The sequence below is a fragment of the Ylistrum balloti genome, unplaced genomic scaffold, assembly GCF_031769215.1.
Source record: "Ylistrum balloti isolate Yb309-2 unplaced genomic scaffold, AGI_CSIRO_Ybal_v1 Utg370580, whole genome shotgun sequence".
In the NCBI taxonomy this organism is placed as follows: Eukaryota; Metazoa; Mollusca; class Bivalvia; order Pectinida; family Pectinidae; genus Ylistrum; species Ylistrum balloti.
In genome coordinates, this window is record NW_026782361.1 from 1397390 (window position 1) to 1416096 (window position 18707).

The window sequence follows — 18707 nt, forward strand, 5'->3', positions numbered from 1 at the left end:
TACTAAAATGTCAACACCAATTTTGAGGACCCTGAGAGGTTTTTTTTTAAATGAAATACGAAATAAAGCCATTTTCAGTCTTTCATGTAATGACTGATAATAAAAGGTGAATCAAGAGATGGGCGCATCCTGCGCGCGACCCCTTAGTAATTTGTCGAGTGATCATTATTTGTAAGAATAATAAACCGAAATCTCATCATCACAGCAGTGCACTTGAATAATTGTGTGTCATTATATATTGCATACCTCCCGAGGATTCGAACCCAGAACACGCAATTTAGACGCTCAACCGATCGAGTTTTCTCCATTCGAGCGATATATTGCGGTAAGCATTTAACCAGTGCTACAGTAAAAAAATGGAAACATAACAACAAAAGTCTGGAAAATAAAGGAAAGTGGCGATCACAATACCAAAAAAGCTATTTTTCAATATACAAAAATGTCCTCCACTCTCACCAGCAATCCTGGATCCGCACCTGCCATGGATTTTTCATAAAAACATCCTTAAGCACATATCTTAGTGAATTATCAAGATGTTATTTTGGAATAGTTTTAATCAAGTGCATTTTTAAATTATCTAGTTGAAAATATTCTAATCATTAATTTAACACATACGCTACTTGTATTCGCGTTCTTAGATCCAGTTGCTCTTTGTGTATAAAAACGCATTATATACATATCAACTTAAAGCTGATAGTGCATATAAACGGGCACCTGTTATGACCGAAGGGAGATAACTTATAACAGCGCTTAGAAGAGCTCTTTTGTGATAGAAACCAAAATTACACAAGGGAATGTTTGTATTGTTTTCAGGACAACCAGCCCATCTTCGCCGAATATTCCAAAATGAGTCGTCCAAATGCATCATCTTCAAAGTAAGTTGCAAACGAAAACCACTATTCGTGATTTTGAAGTGTGTGACTTCAGTATCCTACTGAAAATTGTTGTTGACATCTGAAAGCACCAAGTGCTGACAAGTCTGTGCAAAACAACTCGTTTGTGGTCTGGAGATACAGACGGAAATGGGCCTATATGAATTGCACCAATGCATGGCTCTTTAACTAAAAACGAAGTGGAATAAGTGAACGCAACGTCAATGCTTCCATGCCATAATCCTAAATAAAGTTTTCCGCTTAACTTTAACTTAAAAAAATAATATGTGCTTATATATTTCGTGATTCATGGTTTTCATAAACTACAAAGACATTTTTGTTGGGGGTTTATTTCGGAGACATACAAATGTGCTTATCCTCTTACTGTAGAACTCAAAGTTGCATCATATATAGTCTTACTCTGGATTAGAAAAGAAAAAAATCTATTTGCTCCATCATTCTTTAAAAATGGATATTTTCCCACTCAATAGCAAACAGAATACATGTATCGTCTGGACGTCGGTTACGAACCGTTATGTATTTCGGAACGGCCAGTTTGGCGAGACGTTTTACAGGAATTGTTGAGCTTCTTGAATCATCACCCTGAAAATTTTGGTTGCTGTAACATGTCACGCTTCCAGAAAGATTTTTGAAAATGTGATTTGAAGCACTCTCCATAAAATATAACGAGTATATATTTCATTGGCAAATTTGTGTAATTTTCCATAATGTGTAATTTTTGACGAAATAACCTATCGATTCATCCTCTGATGCCAGTGTTATGTTGTCGTCTGTAATATAAATAAAAATTGACCATGAGCAATAGGCCACACCTTCTAACAATTTTTGGGTTACTGAAGTGCATAAAAAAGTGATGATTTTTAAATTATCACTTTTTACAACTCATTTCTGATTTTATTTAACTAGCAATTTGTAGATTGAGAGATAAAAAAATCAGCCTCATTGAAATAGTTTATGTTATAAAACACAGATGTCTACCACTTTCTCACCATGAATGTATTTTGATTTTGATTTTGATCAGAATGTCATTCAACAAGAAAGTCAATAAATGAGGTGAACTTCTTTCAGTTTCAGTTTGGAAAAGCACATCATATCAAACAGAAAATTAGGGGCTATAGTGATTGAGTTTTAGAGACTGTTGAAGTATTTTGTCTGATTAAAAGAAACAAGGTGAATTCATCTGCAACAAAGAAGTTACCATAATTAATTGTTAAGGTGCATTATTTTCAAAATGACATTAGACATATTATTAGGAGAATGCATTAAATAGCCATATATGCATGTAGATTTTTATGTAGTTATTCAAACAGCCACACTTTATTATATGCATGCTACAAATTAAAGATACTGTTCCTGTAGAAAAATCAGTATATTTTCATGGAGACATCTGACATTTAACCTCTTATTTCTTGTTGAAATCAGCAGTGGATTGTCAGTTCCGATGACTTCGTCGGAGAAGCAGGTGTAAGTTATTTGTACACTGTACCTGGTATCATTGTTTTGTTTGTATTTCGGTTATCCTGCACCAACCTGTAGAGTGTCAGTAAACAATGATCTGTTTGTTATAGTGTAATCCTATAAGGGCCTTTCAAAAGTTATTAATTATAAATGGTACAAATGTATCAGTTACATATCAAAAGTTCATACTTCTAATACAAAATTGACGCTCTGTTCAAATGTCCAAAACTTGTGTTTTTTCCCATTTTCTGTATTTTTGTAATTTAAGGAGAGAAATGTATTCATTTAATGAATAAATAAAGAACAAAAATGTTATGTGCAGTCTAATATTTTTTGCTTATCGATTCATATTTTCTGATTTTTCTCAGGGATAATGTGGAAACATTCCGGTAACTTGTTTATTTTTGGGCTCATCAAAGCCATAATAAGACTTCGTAGACATTCTCATGTGTTTTCAATCATTTTCCATTTCTTCTTTTATGAAATGGATAACAGTACATCTTAATCATAGACCTAGTTTACATGTCATAACAAACACATTGTTTAAGGATAGCCTTGCCCTGGAGTCATTAATTGGTAATCAAGTAAAGGAGATCATATACAAATGTATTTTTTCAGTGATTAACTGTTCCATACAACACATTACATATACAGGAAAGTTTTGTAAAATTCACATATCAGAGACAACCATTTATGAGGATCAGACAATTAATGCTAAAACATGAAATGCTGAAGGTATATATTTGACCATAATTTCTGCAATTGTGAGTTAAATTTACATGTCTCATGAGTTGTAATTTCTACTTGCCATGCACATATTGATGTGAAATGTATATGTATATGAAAACTTGAAAATTGTAACTACAAATGTGTTTGATTCAATCTGAATACGCAAATTTCCATTATGAATATTTGATAAAGCTTAGTAGGAAAAGCTTAGACCATTTTATGAATCCAGAGCAAGGTGTAATATCATTTATCATATTTTATCTGTAAATAATATGTTGTATAAATATCTACCTTTACCATGCATCTTAGTTCTAAATGTGTTTGCAACATCCAGAAACATGTGATATTCTGAATGGTAATTTGCATAAAAATTGCACTTCATTTGATTAATGTGGACAAGTTTAATATATAGTAAGGGGAGATAACTTGAATACAAATCACTTTGAACTATTTTACCTTATGTGATACTTAGTACTACTCATGTAATAGTTCTAATCATTTAACTCCTCTCATGTCATAAACAATCAATGATGCATGTTATTTGTATGATATGGTAAGTGAAATACTGTAGACATGAGCAGAGAATTTTTTTTGGAGCATTTTGAGGTTAAATAGTCTCAAAAGCGTTTTAATGAATCGGTCAGTGTTATTTATACATGTATGTAAGAATTTTATCATTAATCTTTCTAACATCTATTTGACACCAAGTCTCTACGGCTTACTGTGATCTGTATATATAGCAAGTAGTAAACTCTGGTTGTGGGAGTGGTTATAATCATATTCTTATAAAGCTTTCATGTTGCATAATTATCATTCTGGAAATATAAAATGAGGCATTACTAACCTATCTCATCATCAAACAATCGTCTTTTTTACTAAAAATTTTGTATTATTAATTATTTTCACTGGTTTTAGGTGCAAGTTTTTATGAAGTAAAGAGTTGCTACAGAATGCTCAATATTGTTGATTTTAATTGTACAAGAAGTTATTTGCATTGAATTTTTGTGACAAATTATTTATTTTCTCCATGTGGAGAGTTAAAGGAATTCTGCAATATATCTTATTTGCATGTACATGTTTATTGTTCTTATATACCCACAATGCACTTCTGTATATTAAATGCATGCTTGCAATTGCTTATCCTTGCTTAAATGTTCTGAAATGCTCCTGCAATGTTTTTTGTTAAAGGAATGTATCTGTAAAAGTACTTCTGAAGATATTAATACATCTTATTTATAAGCATGTTGACTATTCAACCAATTATGTACGTTTGTGAAGTTATATGTTTAAGCACCTGGTATATACTAGGTACTGTGGCAGACTGTTCCACAAAATAGTATAGTCATTCAATCATCAGTGTATACATGAAGATCATGTGTCAGAGATGCTTTGAAAAAAAATGAAAGATTAAAAGATACTTGATGCAAACCAGCTACAACAGAACCAAAAGAGATAGCATAACAAAAAGAAAAATTGTACTTAAATGTTGAAGTGAATATGTCATTCCATAGCCCAGTAAGTAGCTATTTTACAAATGATATCATCTTCACACAGATAAATCCTGAATATAGACACTTTGATAATGGTTAAATTTCTGGGTTGCTTCTGAAACGCTGGTTTCAGCTGGGTACAGTGATGCACTGATCAGATGTGCTGCTATACAGATTATTTATCAACCAATTCATTTGTACTTAAACTCACAAAATATTTGATTCAATAATGTAACTTCAATTTCATAAACATATTTTTGTTTTCAAAAGAAATTACTTTTTCAAACTTATTATTCCAGATAAGGAAGCTTTAATTTATGATAATTAAACTCAGTACATAAATATTTTATGCGTACGTATCTTTGTTCTTCTTTTGTTAAGTTCAGAACTAGAACCAGGATTGATGAAGGTTTTGTATGATCTTGTCTTGTGTTTTAGGGAGAACCAAGCAAAGTTTTGTCAGTCTCGAGTTGCTCAGACAGAAAAACATTTGGGTCTGTTATGTGAAACAGTTGGCTCTATGAACAGAAAAGCAGCAAGAATGCGTGATAAAGGTATGATATACTTATCTCTCCAAAACTTGTTAGAAGTGTTATAACCTTTGTTGATTATGGAAATCAGGGATCGAAAAATACATTTAGATGTAGCTCTGCGATACAAACTTGTGAATTGTCCTGGTCAAACATTCTGTTTAATATGATATTAGCACTGCGATACAAACTTGTGAATTGTCCTTGTCAAACATTCTGTTAAATATGATATAAGCACTGGGATACAAGCTTGTGAATTATCCTGGCCAAACGTTCTGTAGAATGCGATATTAGCACTTGGATACAAGCCTGTGAATTATCCTGGTCAAATGTTCTGTAGAATGTGATATAAGCACTCGGATACAAGCTTGTGAATTATCCTGGTCAAACGTTCTGTAGAATGTGATATAAGCACTCGGATACAAGCTTGTGAATTATCCTGGTCAAACGTTCTGTAGAATGTGATATAAGCACTCGGATACAAGCTTGTGAATTATCGTGGTCAAACATTCTGTAGAATGTGATATTAGCACTTGGATACAAGCTTGTGAATTATCCTGGTCAAACATTCTGTAGAATGTGATATTAGCACTGTGATACAAGCTTGTGAATTATCCTGGTCAAACGTTTTGTGATATAAATGATACAAGCTTGTGAATTATAAGTCAAACGTTCTGTAGAATGTGATACAAGCTTGTGAATTATCCTGGTCAAACGTTCTGTAGAATGTGATATAAGCACTCGGATACAAGCTTGTGAATTATCGTGGTCAAACATTCTGTAGAATGTGATATAAGCACTCGGATACAAGCTTGTGAATTATCCTGATCAAACGTTCTGTAGAATGTAATATAAGCACTCGGATACAAGCTTGTGAATTATCGTGGTCAAACATTCTGTAGAATGTGATATTAGCACTCGGATACAAGCTTGTGAATTATCCTGGTCAAACGTTTTGTGGAATGTGATATAAGCTTGTGAATTATCCTGGTCAAACATTCTGTAGAATGTGATATTAGCACTGTGTTACAAGCTTGTGAATTATCCTGACCAAACATTCTGTAGAATGTGATATTAGCACTGTGTTACAAGCATGTAAATTATCCTGATCAAACATTCTGTAGAATGTGATATAAGCACTGTGATACAAGTTTGTGAATTATCCTGGTCAAACGTTTTGTGGAATGTGATATAAGCACTGTGATACAAGTTTGTGAATTATCCTGGTCAAACATTCTGTAGAAAGTGATATTAGCACAGGGATACAAGCTTGTGAATTATCCTGGCCAAACGTTCTGTAGAATGTGATATAAGCACTGTGATACAAGCTTGTGAATTATCCTGGCCAAACGTTCTGTAGAATGTGATATTAGCACTGTGATACAAGTTTGTGAATTATCCTGGTCAAAGGTTCTGTAGAATGTGATACAAGTTTGTGAATTATCCTGGTCAAACGTTTTGTGGAATGTGATATAAGCACTGTGATACAAGTTTGTGAATTATCCTGATCAAACATTCTGTAGAATGTGATATTAGCACTGTGATACAAGCTTGTGAATTATCCTGGTCAAACGTTTTGTGGAATGTGATATAAGCACTGTGATACAAGCTTGTGAATTATCCTGGTCAAACGTTCTGTAGAATTTGATACAAGCTTGTGAATTATCCTGGTCAAACATTTTGTGGAATGTGATCAGCTTCTTCTTCTTTATACAGGTGATATTCTGGCTAAACAGTTGATTGACTACGCAAAGACTGAGGACACCAGTCACTCCTTGAAGAACGGCCTGTTACACTTTTCTGAAAATTTGTCTGCTATACAGGATTACAGACAGGCAGCAGTAAGTTAATAAAAATCAGCTGAAAGAGATTTCTTTTCTGTAGATTAAAAAAGATTAATGATTTGTTTTTGTTAAAAAATAGATGTGCACATGATCTCCATGGAAAATTATGTTTCCATTTCAACAGAGTCAGAACAGCATTACATCAGTAATTTCTCCTCAACGTTTACATTAAGAATTTTGCATTTATTTATTATTGCAGTAAGCTTTACCTGATTTAGATTAAGATAAAAACATGAATGTTTTATATATCAAAGACCAAATAATCATTTACAATGATATGGAGAACAACACATCATTTCAAATTATATGCTTTTATCGAAATGCGGAAAATAGTTTTCAATTGTTTGATGGCAAATAAAGTAAAAACAAATCTTGTTTTGACAGATTCAGAGAGTAGAATCTAAAGTGTTACGTCCACTTAGTGATTATGGAAATATATGTAAACAAGTCAAGGTGAGTATATAAATAAAACCCAAGTGGAAGTATAAACATAAGTAATGTATTACCTAGCTACATCCAGTTTAGGAGCATGAATTGTGTTTGATTTATTTTCACTAAAAACAAAAATTGAAGATTTCAAAATTTTTGTAATATATGTTTTCATGGATAATTCAAATAGTCATTCATTTTTCTCAAAATTCAAAAGTTAACAATTTTACGGGAAAGATTGGCAGACAGTTCTCAAGGTTTGCCTTACCATGAAATACATTAGAGAAAATATTGAAAGTATATGTGCTGCAGTGTTTAGTGGTACAGTTTTGCCTGCTGAAAGGTCACAAAAGTAGACATGAAACCTATTACGCGCGTAGACACTTTAACAAGTGGCAAGTGATGACAGTAAAATTTGTAGAGCTCAATTGCTGAAATATTTCTTTTATTTTGTTGCATTATCAAGAAAAACATCATCCATAATGATGACGCCATTGAGAATTTCCTATCCAGTATATTATGAACAATTCTACTGCTTTTGTTGATACAAAGATGTTCTTATTGATTAGGATCCTTTTTTTATGTGGAAATTGTTCGTTTTGAGATGATTTTCATCTTGGGGACTGAAATAATATTACATTACTAATTTTCAGTCTGGGGTAAAAACAGAACTTACAGCAATCAAAAAAGAACAGAAGATGGTACAACAGCTCCAAAAAGTGCGAACGAAAAATCCTGCCGATGCTCATCAAATAGTATCCTTTTGATAGAGTCTATTAAAAGTCACTCTGGATTTTACAATACTTGTAGGGAACCCTATTGGACCTTATATAGATTTTTGATGTATTTGGTAAGATCTAACTAAAGGTACTAAAAATTTATACGTTAAATATTTTGAATTTATGTAAAATTGATTTGAAAATAAAAATGAAGTATCAAATTGGCCTCTAGTTACAAAAAGTTGCCATTTTTTTATCTTGAAAGATTCATTGCAGTTTAAGTGACAAAATCGCTTAAAAGATCTTTTTATTGATGGTGATGTAAATACTTTGGAATGTGTAGAGTATTCCCTGATGTTTAAGGTATTGTTTGGGCTATACAGTCTTGTAAAATTAATATTTGCTTCCCATATTGTTACTGTTAACTTGCTTCCTATGTTGTAACTGTACTATTACGGGGTATTTGAATTCTGTGGGAGGTCAGATAGATGATACCTAAGGTTGATCCAAGAGCTCTGTTAAGCCAGAGGTCAGAGGTTGAAACAAGTTAGTTATTGATTTCCTTAACACCTTTTTTCAGAGTCGGGTAAGTGATTAAGGGACGATCAATTTCACAAACTTCAATACCATCTCCATCATGACAACAATCAGACCTGACTGATCAGAGAAGTATAGTCGTCCATACACAACACTTTATAATAAAGTGCCCTGATGAGATAATATGAACAGTTCTCCTGAGACACCACACAACACTTTATAATAAAGTGTCCTGATGAGATAACATAACAGTTCTCCTGAGACACCACACAACACTTTATAATAAAGTGTCCTGATGAGATAACATAACAGTTCTCCTGAGACACCACACAACACTTTATAATAAAGTGCTCTCATGAGATAACATAACAGTTATGCTGAGATTCTTAATTCAGTAGATCTGTAGGACATCACATAGTCTAGAAATGTACAAAGTATATCAATGAATTACCGTAAATATTCAATGCATGGATACTGAAAGTACCTGGTACTTTTGACTGAATACTGAGATAATCTAGAAAAATACAAACCAATCTAGAGAAATCACAGAGGTTATCTAGAAAAGAAATCACAGAGTTTATGTAGAAAAGAACAGATCTGGTAGGAATCACAGAGACAGTCTTGAAAATACAATCAGATCTGGTAGGAATCACAGAGACAGTCTTGAAAATACGATCAGATCTGGTAGGAATCACAGAGACCAGAGACAGTCTTGAAAATACAATCAGATCTGGTAGGAATCACAGAGACAGTCTTGAAAATCCAATCAGATCTGGTAGGAATCACAGAGACAGTCTTGAAAATACAATCAGATCTGGTAGGAATCACAGAGACAGTCTTGAAAATACAATCAGATCTGGTAGGAATCACAGATTGTCTGGGAAAATACAAACAATAGGAATTAAATTCTAACGTGATGTCTGTAGTGACTAGATAAAATAAAACAGGCCGCTGAGAAACTGTCAAATATTCACCCCATAATTACTGAATTAGATGACTATTTGAAGTATAAATTTTTTATTGTCTGTAGGCAGAGACAGAAGTACAGAAGGCATCTGCCGATGCTTCTATAGGAAGCAGAGCACTTGAATCTCAGCTGGATTTATTTGAGAAAAATCGTCTTCATGACCTGAAGGTAAATATGTTGTTCCCTTCCTTCTGGTTGGTATGTCAAAGTAACATGATGTCCCCTCCATCCTGTTTAGTATATCAAAGTAACATGATGTCCCCTCCATCCTGTTTAGTATATCAAAGTAACATGATGTCCCCTCCATCCTGATTGGTATATCAAAGTAACATGATGTTCCCTCCATCCTGATTGGTATATCAAAGTAACATGATGTCCCCTCCATCCTGATTGGTATGTCAAAGTAACATGATGTCCTCTCCATCCTGATTGGTATATCAAAGTAATATGATGTTCCCTCCATCCTGATTGGTATATCAAAGTAATATGATGTCCCCTCCATCCTGATTGGTATATCAAAGTAACATGATGTCCCCTTCATCCTGATTGGTATATCAAAGTAATATGGTGTCCCCTCCATCCTGATTGGTATATCAAAGTAGTATGATGTCCCCTCCATCCTGATTGGTATATCAAAGTAATATGGTGTCCCCTCCATTCAGATTGGTGTATCAAAGTAACATGATGTCCCCTCCATTCTGATTGGTATATCTAAGTAATATGACATCCCCTCCATCCTGTTTGCTATATCAAAGTAGTATGATGTCCCCTCCATTCTGATTGGTATATCAAAGTAATGTGATGTCCCCTCCATCCTGTTTGCTGTATCAAAGTAATATGATGTCCCCTCCATCCTGATTGGTATATCAAAGTAATGTGATGTCCCCTCCATCCTGTTTGGTATATCAAAGTAATGTGATGTCCCCTCCATCCTGTTTGGTATATCAAAGTAATATGACGTCCCCTCCATCCTGTTTGCTATATCAAAGTAATGTGATGTCCCCTCCATCCTGTTTGGTATATCAAAGTAACATGATGTCCCCTCCATCCTGATTGGTATATCAAAGTAATATGATGTCCCCTCCATCCTGTTTGGTATATTAAAGTAATGTGATGTCCCCTCCATCCTGTTTGGTATATCTAAGTAACATGATGTCCCCTCCATTCGGATTGGTATATCTAAGTAACATGATGTCCCCTCCATTCGGATTGGTATATCTAAGTAACATGATGTCCCCTCCATTCGGATTGGTATATCTAAGTAACATGATGTCCCCTCCATTCGGATTGGTATATCTAAGTAACATGATGTCCCCTCCATTCGGATTGGTATATCTAAGTAACATGATGTCCCCTCCATCCTGATTGGTATGTCAAAGTAATGTGATGTCCCCTCCATCCTGATTGGTATATCTAAGTAACATGATGTCCCCTCCATTCGGATTGGTATATCAAAGTGATTTGTGAGTAAGTAACCTGTTATATAATTATAGGCTACCATAATCAGTCACTTTATATCTCCAATTTTTATTTAATTTTACTGAATTATTCATATGGTCTGTTTTGTATGGGGCACCATTGCTGCATGTACATTTATATGTAATTTATCTCCTCATAACTTCATGTTTACTGACAAAACTGGGCAACCTTAATGCATTGTTCTAGATAAAGATTGCGCACAGGCGGACTCTCAAGTTGTTTCTAATTTCACAAAACAGAAGTAGTATAAAAGTTTATTTCCAGTTTTTTTAGCTGGTACATATGATGTTAGGAGGATGTTGATGATAAATTCATTCCCATTACATTTAACTGTATGGTTTGTATTAAACTATAATCTGTCTCCATCTTTACAGAACATAATGATTGACTTTGTGAATGTGGAGATGATGTTTCATGCCAGAGCGTTAGAATTCTACTCCAAGTGTTTTGAGAGTCTGGCATTGGTGGACGAGGAAAGAGATTTAGATGTAAGGCACTAGGCACAGTTTATCACGGCAAATTTATAACTTATCTTTATACATTTTTTATGTCAGATTTATATACACTTTGTACTTTTGATTGTATACATAAGTTTATAATGACAAATTTATATCTAATTTGAATACGTGTATATTAAGTTTATAACGAATTTATATCTAAACTATATACATGTATATTAAGTTAATGACAAATTTATATTTAATTTGTATACATGTACCGGTATATTAAGTTTCTGGCAAATTTATATCTAATTTGCATACTTATAAAGGAAGTTTATGCCAAATCTAGTCTAATCTGCATACATGTATATCAAGTGTATGATCAGTTTATATCTTATTTTTACAAAAAATTTGCTGTACACATAGAAGATTTATTTTAAATAAGTATGTGAATAATAATAAAGAGTAATGTTAAGATATCTTTCTATATTAAATAGATTTATTTTTAGGCAGGTTCACAAATTATACAGGTTATGGTTTGAGACAGGTTTCTAGGTTTTGTAAATTTGCTATAGGCAGATTGCAAAGTTACAAACTTTTGTGTAAAAAAAGAAAAAACAGTACAGATTTATGTAATGTTAACAGGAATTCCGACGGAAGCTACGGCTTTCTAAAGGTAGAAATCCTGAGGAATACAACCAGACTATTGAAAGTATGGGAACAGGCACCTCGTCTGGAATGTCCACCACAATGGCTAGTGGATCCATGGAAACAGATACATATGGGGACACTTATGGGGACTCTTCAATGTCAATGTCTGGATCTAATCGACGAGTACGCATCAACACCAGAGGGGTGAGTATTCGTAGTGATATGGTTCAATCCTCTGAGGCCTATTATTGAAAATCACTTATTTATAGTTTGTAAAAAAAAAAAATCATTTTTGAGCATCGTATGTTTAATTTCTGTTTGAAAAAGTCAAATTTGGTTAGAATAATTAAAATCAGATTGTTCATTATTCGTGTTTTACATTCGACCAAATATAAAACGTTATTCAATTTAGTGTAAACCAGGGGTCTGACCCCATCAAAAACATTTAAAATCCTTCTTTTGCTTGAGTTAAGTACTGTAATTTTCACCAAATCCAACCAGGAGAGTGATGTAGACTTGACATGTCAATTTTTGTATAATCCAAATGTTTGACTCCTTGGGAACAAAGCTTTGAGCCCAATAGGAAAAAGGAATTTTAAAAATAATTCTTAATAATAGGCAAAGTTTTCAACCAAATTTGGTCTGAAGCATTATTGGGTTTACAGGATTTGTTTTTCATAAACAAAGGTTCTAATCCACAATTGACAGACGTTTGGGTAACAGGGTGAATAGAGGTGAAAATTAAAAACTCTTCTGTAAGGATGAACGGATATTCACCCAATTTTATTCTGAAGTGTCATTATAGGTGTATGGTATTCAGTTAAATGTAAAGAAAGGTTTAGACCCACTGTGGGATAGAGGGGCAGGACCCATTAGGGTAGAGAAAAAACCTTGAATTGTCCTGCTGTTTGAATAATGCAGATTTGGTGAATGGTACAGGCTCTTTTGATCATTTGTACAAAGTAAAACAGCTTGAAAATAACTACATTCTTCTCAATATTTTGACATAATATGTGGTGTTATATTGCAGTCAACTATGTATGGTGACGATGATGACGACGATGATGATGACGACGATGATTATGAAGATGACTTATCAACTCGACGATGAAAACCTAGAAAATTAGTTAGAATTCTATTAATATTAACTTATTTGATATGATTGAATATGAATCTCCTTTTACACATAATACACTTTCTGCTGATGAAGAACCCACTTATTTCACCACCTGGAGTAGATGTGAAATATACCTTTTCTAGAATTATCCCCAGTGTTCCCAAAACAGTATACACCTGGGTCTTAAAAGAAAATTAGAAAGATTACCTTGAGTGGGGAATCAGAAAAGTCCAAGAAAAAGACATTTAGAAATGGAATGATGCGAAACAAAGTGCAAGATTCCGTTCTGTGAATAATTGAGTTTCCAAGATGATGTGCTGTATAGATATCTGTCTTTCTTTCTCAAGAAACCTGGAAAAAATGAGTAAATCTTATACATTGTATAACCCTAACCTTAATGTACATCAAATGGGAAGAATTAACTAATTTTTTCTGCAATTTTGTAGACTTCAAATTATCTGTTTTCCAAAATAACATCTTGCTCTCTCTCTTTTTGGTCCTTTCTGTCAGTACAATCATTAAGAGAAGCAGACAAGCTACATAGTCATCACATGTTGTGACTGTGAGGGGTTTGATTTACTGTATGTCAAATAATTATTTGAAATTTAATGGACAAGCATATTTTTAAAGACAATATTGTGTATTCCACATGCTGATGTTCTAACATCATGTTTTAACATGTGTTAAAAAAATCAAATTTATTATTTCTGGTTTTAATGCTCTTCACTGAAACTTTCTTGATGTAACTTACTCATACCAGTCTTTATTGTAATGCCCTATTGTCAGCCATTGCCTACTTGTCTCGAAGACGATGGGCATGCTGTACAATCTGAGTAAAGGATACCATCTCAGGTATCCTGATAACATCTTGGTTGTATTAAGGATACCATCTCAGGTATCCTTGTATTAAGGATACCATCTCGGGTATCCTGTATTATATCGGGTATCGATGAATTAAGGATACCATCGTGGGTATCGTTGTATTAAGGATACCATCTTGGGTATCATTGAATTAAGGATACCATCTTGGGTATCCTTGTATTAAGGATACCATCCCGGGTATCCTTGTATTAAGGATACCATCTCGGGTATCGTATTAATGGAACATCTTAGCTCAATTAAGGCAGTTGGATTGAAATGTATGTATTTGTATGTCTTTTAAAGCCTTGCTTTTAACTCAGACTGTGATCTGTGGGGATATTTTTAGGAATGATATGTTTTCAGAAATAAATTTGTCATCAATTTTGCTAGCTTAGATAAAGTACAGGAAAGAAGTTTTTAGAAGGCATTAGTTTCATCAAGTTTATAGGTGTGTGTAATAAATTATTAAACCGATTAAGGGTTCTGAAACCATGCCCATTGAATCTTAAAGATTTGTAAAGGAGAATGCTGAAATGAATGAATCCAAATGTGATATCTTTAGTGCGATATTGTACCTCAAATGTACATGTCTCATATGACATATTTTAACTTTTTCTTCAAAGTTCGTGTTTTGCTTTTCATTTTTGTTTATAGTAATGTTCAGACTGTGATTTCACTCACGCTCATATTTATCATCTTTTTTTTTTATTTTTCTTTATTTTATTTTTTAGGTTTTGTCCTTGTATATGTAGCTGACCGGTAGACAAATATAACACAAAAACGTGCTATTGATTAGCAAAAATACGCAAAACCCACAATTGCATTGATCATGTAGAGTTTGGATTTTATACTAAAACTAGATATTTAGTTACATGTTTAATAATTGGATCTATTTGATTGTCTATATGATTTCAGTCACGTCGGTCATGTGTCAGCCATTATTTAACTTACAGGGAATAATTATAAAGTATGTATACCTACAATGTAAAACATGCTTGGGAGAGATAGCACAGTTTACTGTGCCAAGAGTAGATAGACTAAAAATCTGTATGTACCGCCAAAGTTGATACAAATATTCTTTTTGTAATGCAGAGTTACCAGCTCTGGTATTGGTTGTTATGTCACTAGTTTGTGTGGGAAAATTACGTAGTTTTCCCACACATTTAATTCACTACCAACAGTTGTCATTGTGTAAGAAATGTCAACTCTGGGTAGAGATTACACAAATGTTTGAATCTCAAACAAATGAGGTAAAAATCAGTACCTGCTTACAAGAGCAGATAACTCTGTTTTACAAAAAGACAGCATAGATTTTAAAATAATTTGTTTACATCGGTAAAAAAGTTTTAAATCTGTAAAAGCTAAAATAGATATTGTGTTTTGTTGTAATCTTGAAAATTGAGTAATAAGTTTATCAGTAAGATTATCTTTCTTAGAAATTAACAATTTTCAGACTAGATACAAAGACATACAAGAAAATGTTTTCTCATGTGACAGATGTCAACATGGTCTTACAGATTTATAACTATATAGGTATGGTGATTTGATTACCTAATTTCTACATTTCATATATTTACTTTTCTGATGTTAAAGCTCATGAAAAATAAGAATAGATAAAAATTAAGAATGGCATTTATTTTATCCATTCTATACAAAATTTGTCCCTTTCAAGGGGAAATTTTCTATAGAATTTTGTTTTATTATTTTTTCTTGTTCTTTTGGCAAGGAATCCGTCCAAACCCTTTTACAAGTTATCATATTGAACTTTAAAAATTCAATATCTTACTGCAGCTGTGATTGGAATTGTCTACATGACTCTTCAAAATGGAAACCTATGTGTAGTAACCTTGTCTATTCTATCATGTGGTAATATATAATGAAAAGATTTTTGGACAGTTTTATAATTTTGAATGTCTGTATGAGTATCAAAATTGTCAAAACTATGATTTTCATATTATTGATATTGAAAGGGAAAGAAAAAAAGTACAATTATATTGAATGATTTCTAACAGTAATATTGATCATAGGTATGCAAGATCAAACTTTATGGTATGGCTGTTTATTTATCATAAATTTCACTACAGGCAAAAGAAATAACAAAAGGATTAAAAATTTCTCATGAAAATGAGATTTCTTTTCTGGATGGTGGAGGTCGTGTGAGTACAATATAATTCTTTATCAGTGGTTCTAGTCAGTGCTAATGCACAACCACTAATTTTCAAAGTCACAATGTCTCATATGGTTACTTTTTAAAACATTTTATTAACTGATATTAATTGATGTATTTACACACTTGTCTGTGATAGAGGTTACCTTGATACCGATATATTACATATCATTGTCATTATTTTTATTGTTTTATGCTTTAAGATACAAACCTTGTGATGGATATATCAAATGTACATTCCATTAATGTTACACACTAGATATTGAACTAATTTTCTAAAGCTGAAATACTTTTCACAATGGAAAAGATTTTTGTAAATTTCACTTTTACATTTCACGGAGAACTAAAAAAAATTTCTAGAAAACATGCTGGCAATATAACGCTAGAATCATGGTAAGGTAACTTGTCAGCTAACAGTAATTCGTTAAAAATTCACCTTTCTATCATATTATGTTTTGAAGTAAATGTATTTGTTGTAAGATTTGGTCAGTGCGACAAAGAGGCATATATTAATTCATGTTTCAGTTGTCTCTAAAAAAGTCTTTAACAAAAATTTATCTAGATTTTTAAGAAAAATATGCTTCAGGTGATATGTGTGAATTCAATCATTTTTAATAGTCAATATCACAATTCATCTTAAAATTTTCAATACAGTGTAACAATATCCTTAATTACATACTACATTTATATAATTAACAGGAGGCGAACAGATTTATCATGGCAGCAAATATTTATCAAAAATGTTACTGGAGTTTATGAATGTTCCACTCATATGGTGAACTGTTTATCACAAGTGATCACTAGTTATTCAGATTGAAAGTTACATATGTCTATCATATTAGGTACAATAATTGCTTTGTATAAAAATAAGAATAATGTATTATATTTTGTGTAGTTTTAACATATGCGTAATCACATTAATTAACTCGTTAATTACAGCGCACTTTGAATATAATGATATATGAAGCACCTATACATGTATTTAAGGAAGCCCACATGTATGTAACATTAGAACACGGTCCATACCACACTCTCCAATACGTTACGTCAATTTTTTTAAAATAAGAAGTAGCAGCACATTGCTAACTTTATCATGTTAAATTTATTATACTTTGTTAAGAAATATGTTTGTAAAATCTATAATGGAAAGTAAGCTGTACCATTTACAGTATTCTGTGGAGCAGAAAAAAGACCATTCAGCTAGTATGGTGATTAGATAATTAGCTGAGATATGTATGCTTGCAAAATGAAAGGAATATGTGTCAAAATATGCTATGCGATACTACTATTTCTGCATCGCGTATGTATATATTTTTTACGGTGTTTTCAAAGAAATCTAACATTAGTTTTAGCCATGCAGCAGCTTGTACTTGCATGTTGTCTCTCCATAATAGTAATATACCTGTTTATGTGGTTAACAGAAGTTTGTATGTTAAATAGCAGCAGATATAGAAGGTACCTGACACTGCCCATATCTTTATCAGGTCTTACCAATGTTGCTGTTAAGGTATTTAAAACTTCATTAGAGAATTACTTGTATGTTGGCTGAATGTAGCATGATCTCCTTATCATAAAGTCAAGCAGCAACATAGCAAATCGTTTAACTCAGTCTGATTCATCACATATGTATAGTATGTGGATCACTGCAAACACTTTCTTGCTTTAAGTAATTACACAACCTGTTTTAATAGGGATAAACTCATATATACTAAGGTACCATTCAACTAAAACTACTGATATGTCTTTGCCAATTCAGGTGCTTGGTCGCATAAAATATGTTGTAAATCAAAGTCTACGTTTAATTAGTGACAAATGAATGAGAACTTTTGAAGATAAATTAAATGTTGATTGTGATGGTTGATATACTCACCCACCTGTGACGAAATGAAATTAGTGTATGTGACATTAAATATTGTATATATGTCCTAGAGGAAAAGAGGTTACTCAAGGTCAAATTCTACAAACAGAAAACCTGCTATTGATCAGGTTACAGTGTGCCAATTACAAACTTGTAAAACCATGCCACGTGCGTTTTAGGTAATGACTGGTAATCTACATTATGTAGATAATGATATAAATCGCTGTGATAATAGGTTTATTAGTGATTGTATCATTAGAAAATAAAGTTGTATCACTTAATCAGACTGTGTTGTCAATTATCTGGTGTCTCGCTTTATACATGAGTATTCCTTCAGAGCATCAGGTCCATTACGGAACATGAAGGTTTCTCTAGAGGCAAACGGGACCATGTATTGTGAGTAACGTTCTACACTGGAAACACTTCGAAAATTACAACAATAACGGATCGACAGAAGAACAAAAGGGTCCGGTTACAATTGCTAGTAAAACGAAAGAAAGACTTGTCTTAGAAAGGTGAACCAGAGCGAAGATTTATC

At 32.8% G+C, this 18707-nt stretch overlaps 1 protein-coding gene across 1 annotated transcript; it reads left to right on the forward strand.

Moving 5' to 3' along the window:
• The first annotated feature begins 846 nt into the window (after positions 1 to 846).
• LOC132556665 (CBY1-interacting BAR domain-containing protein 1-like) lies at positions 847 to 13277 on the forward strand. The gene is made up of 11 exons (XM_060221099.1): positions 847 to 875; positions 2319 to 2357; positions 5009 to 5124; positions 6817 to 6941; positions 7329 to 7397; positions 8027 to 8128; positions 8673 to 8678; positions 9660 to 9764; positions 11450 to 11563; positions 12161 to 12370; positions 13197 to 13277. The coding sequence occupies exons 1-11, from the start codon at positions 847 to 849 to the stop codon at positions 13275 to 13277; spliced, it is 996 nt and encodes a 331-aa protein (XP_060077082.1).
• Positions 13278 to 18707: the final 5430 nt, after the last annotated feature.

Bases quoted from the DNA above. Each gene is read 5' to 3' on its own strand.
- LOC132556665 (XM_060221099.1), top strand. From the start codon at position 847: ATGAGTCGTCCAAATGCATCATCTTCAAA. The intron at 9,765-11,449 runs GTAAATATGTTG...CCATCTTTACAG, and splicing joins ATCGTCTTCATGACCTGAAG to AACATAATGATTGACTTTGT. The intron at 12,371-13,196 runs GTGAGTATTCGT...GTTATATTGCAG, and splicing joins TACGCATCAACACCAGAGGG to TCAACTATGTATGGTGACGA.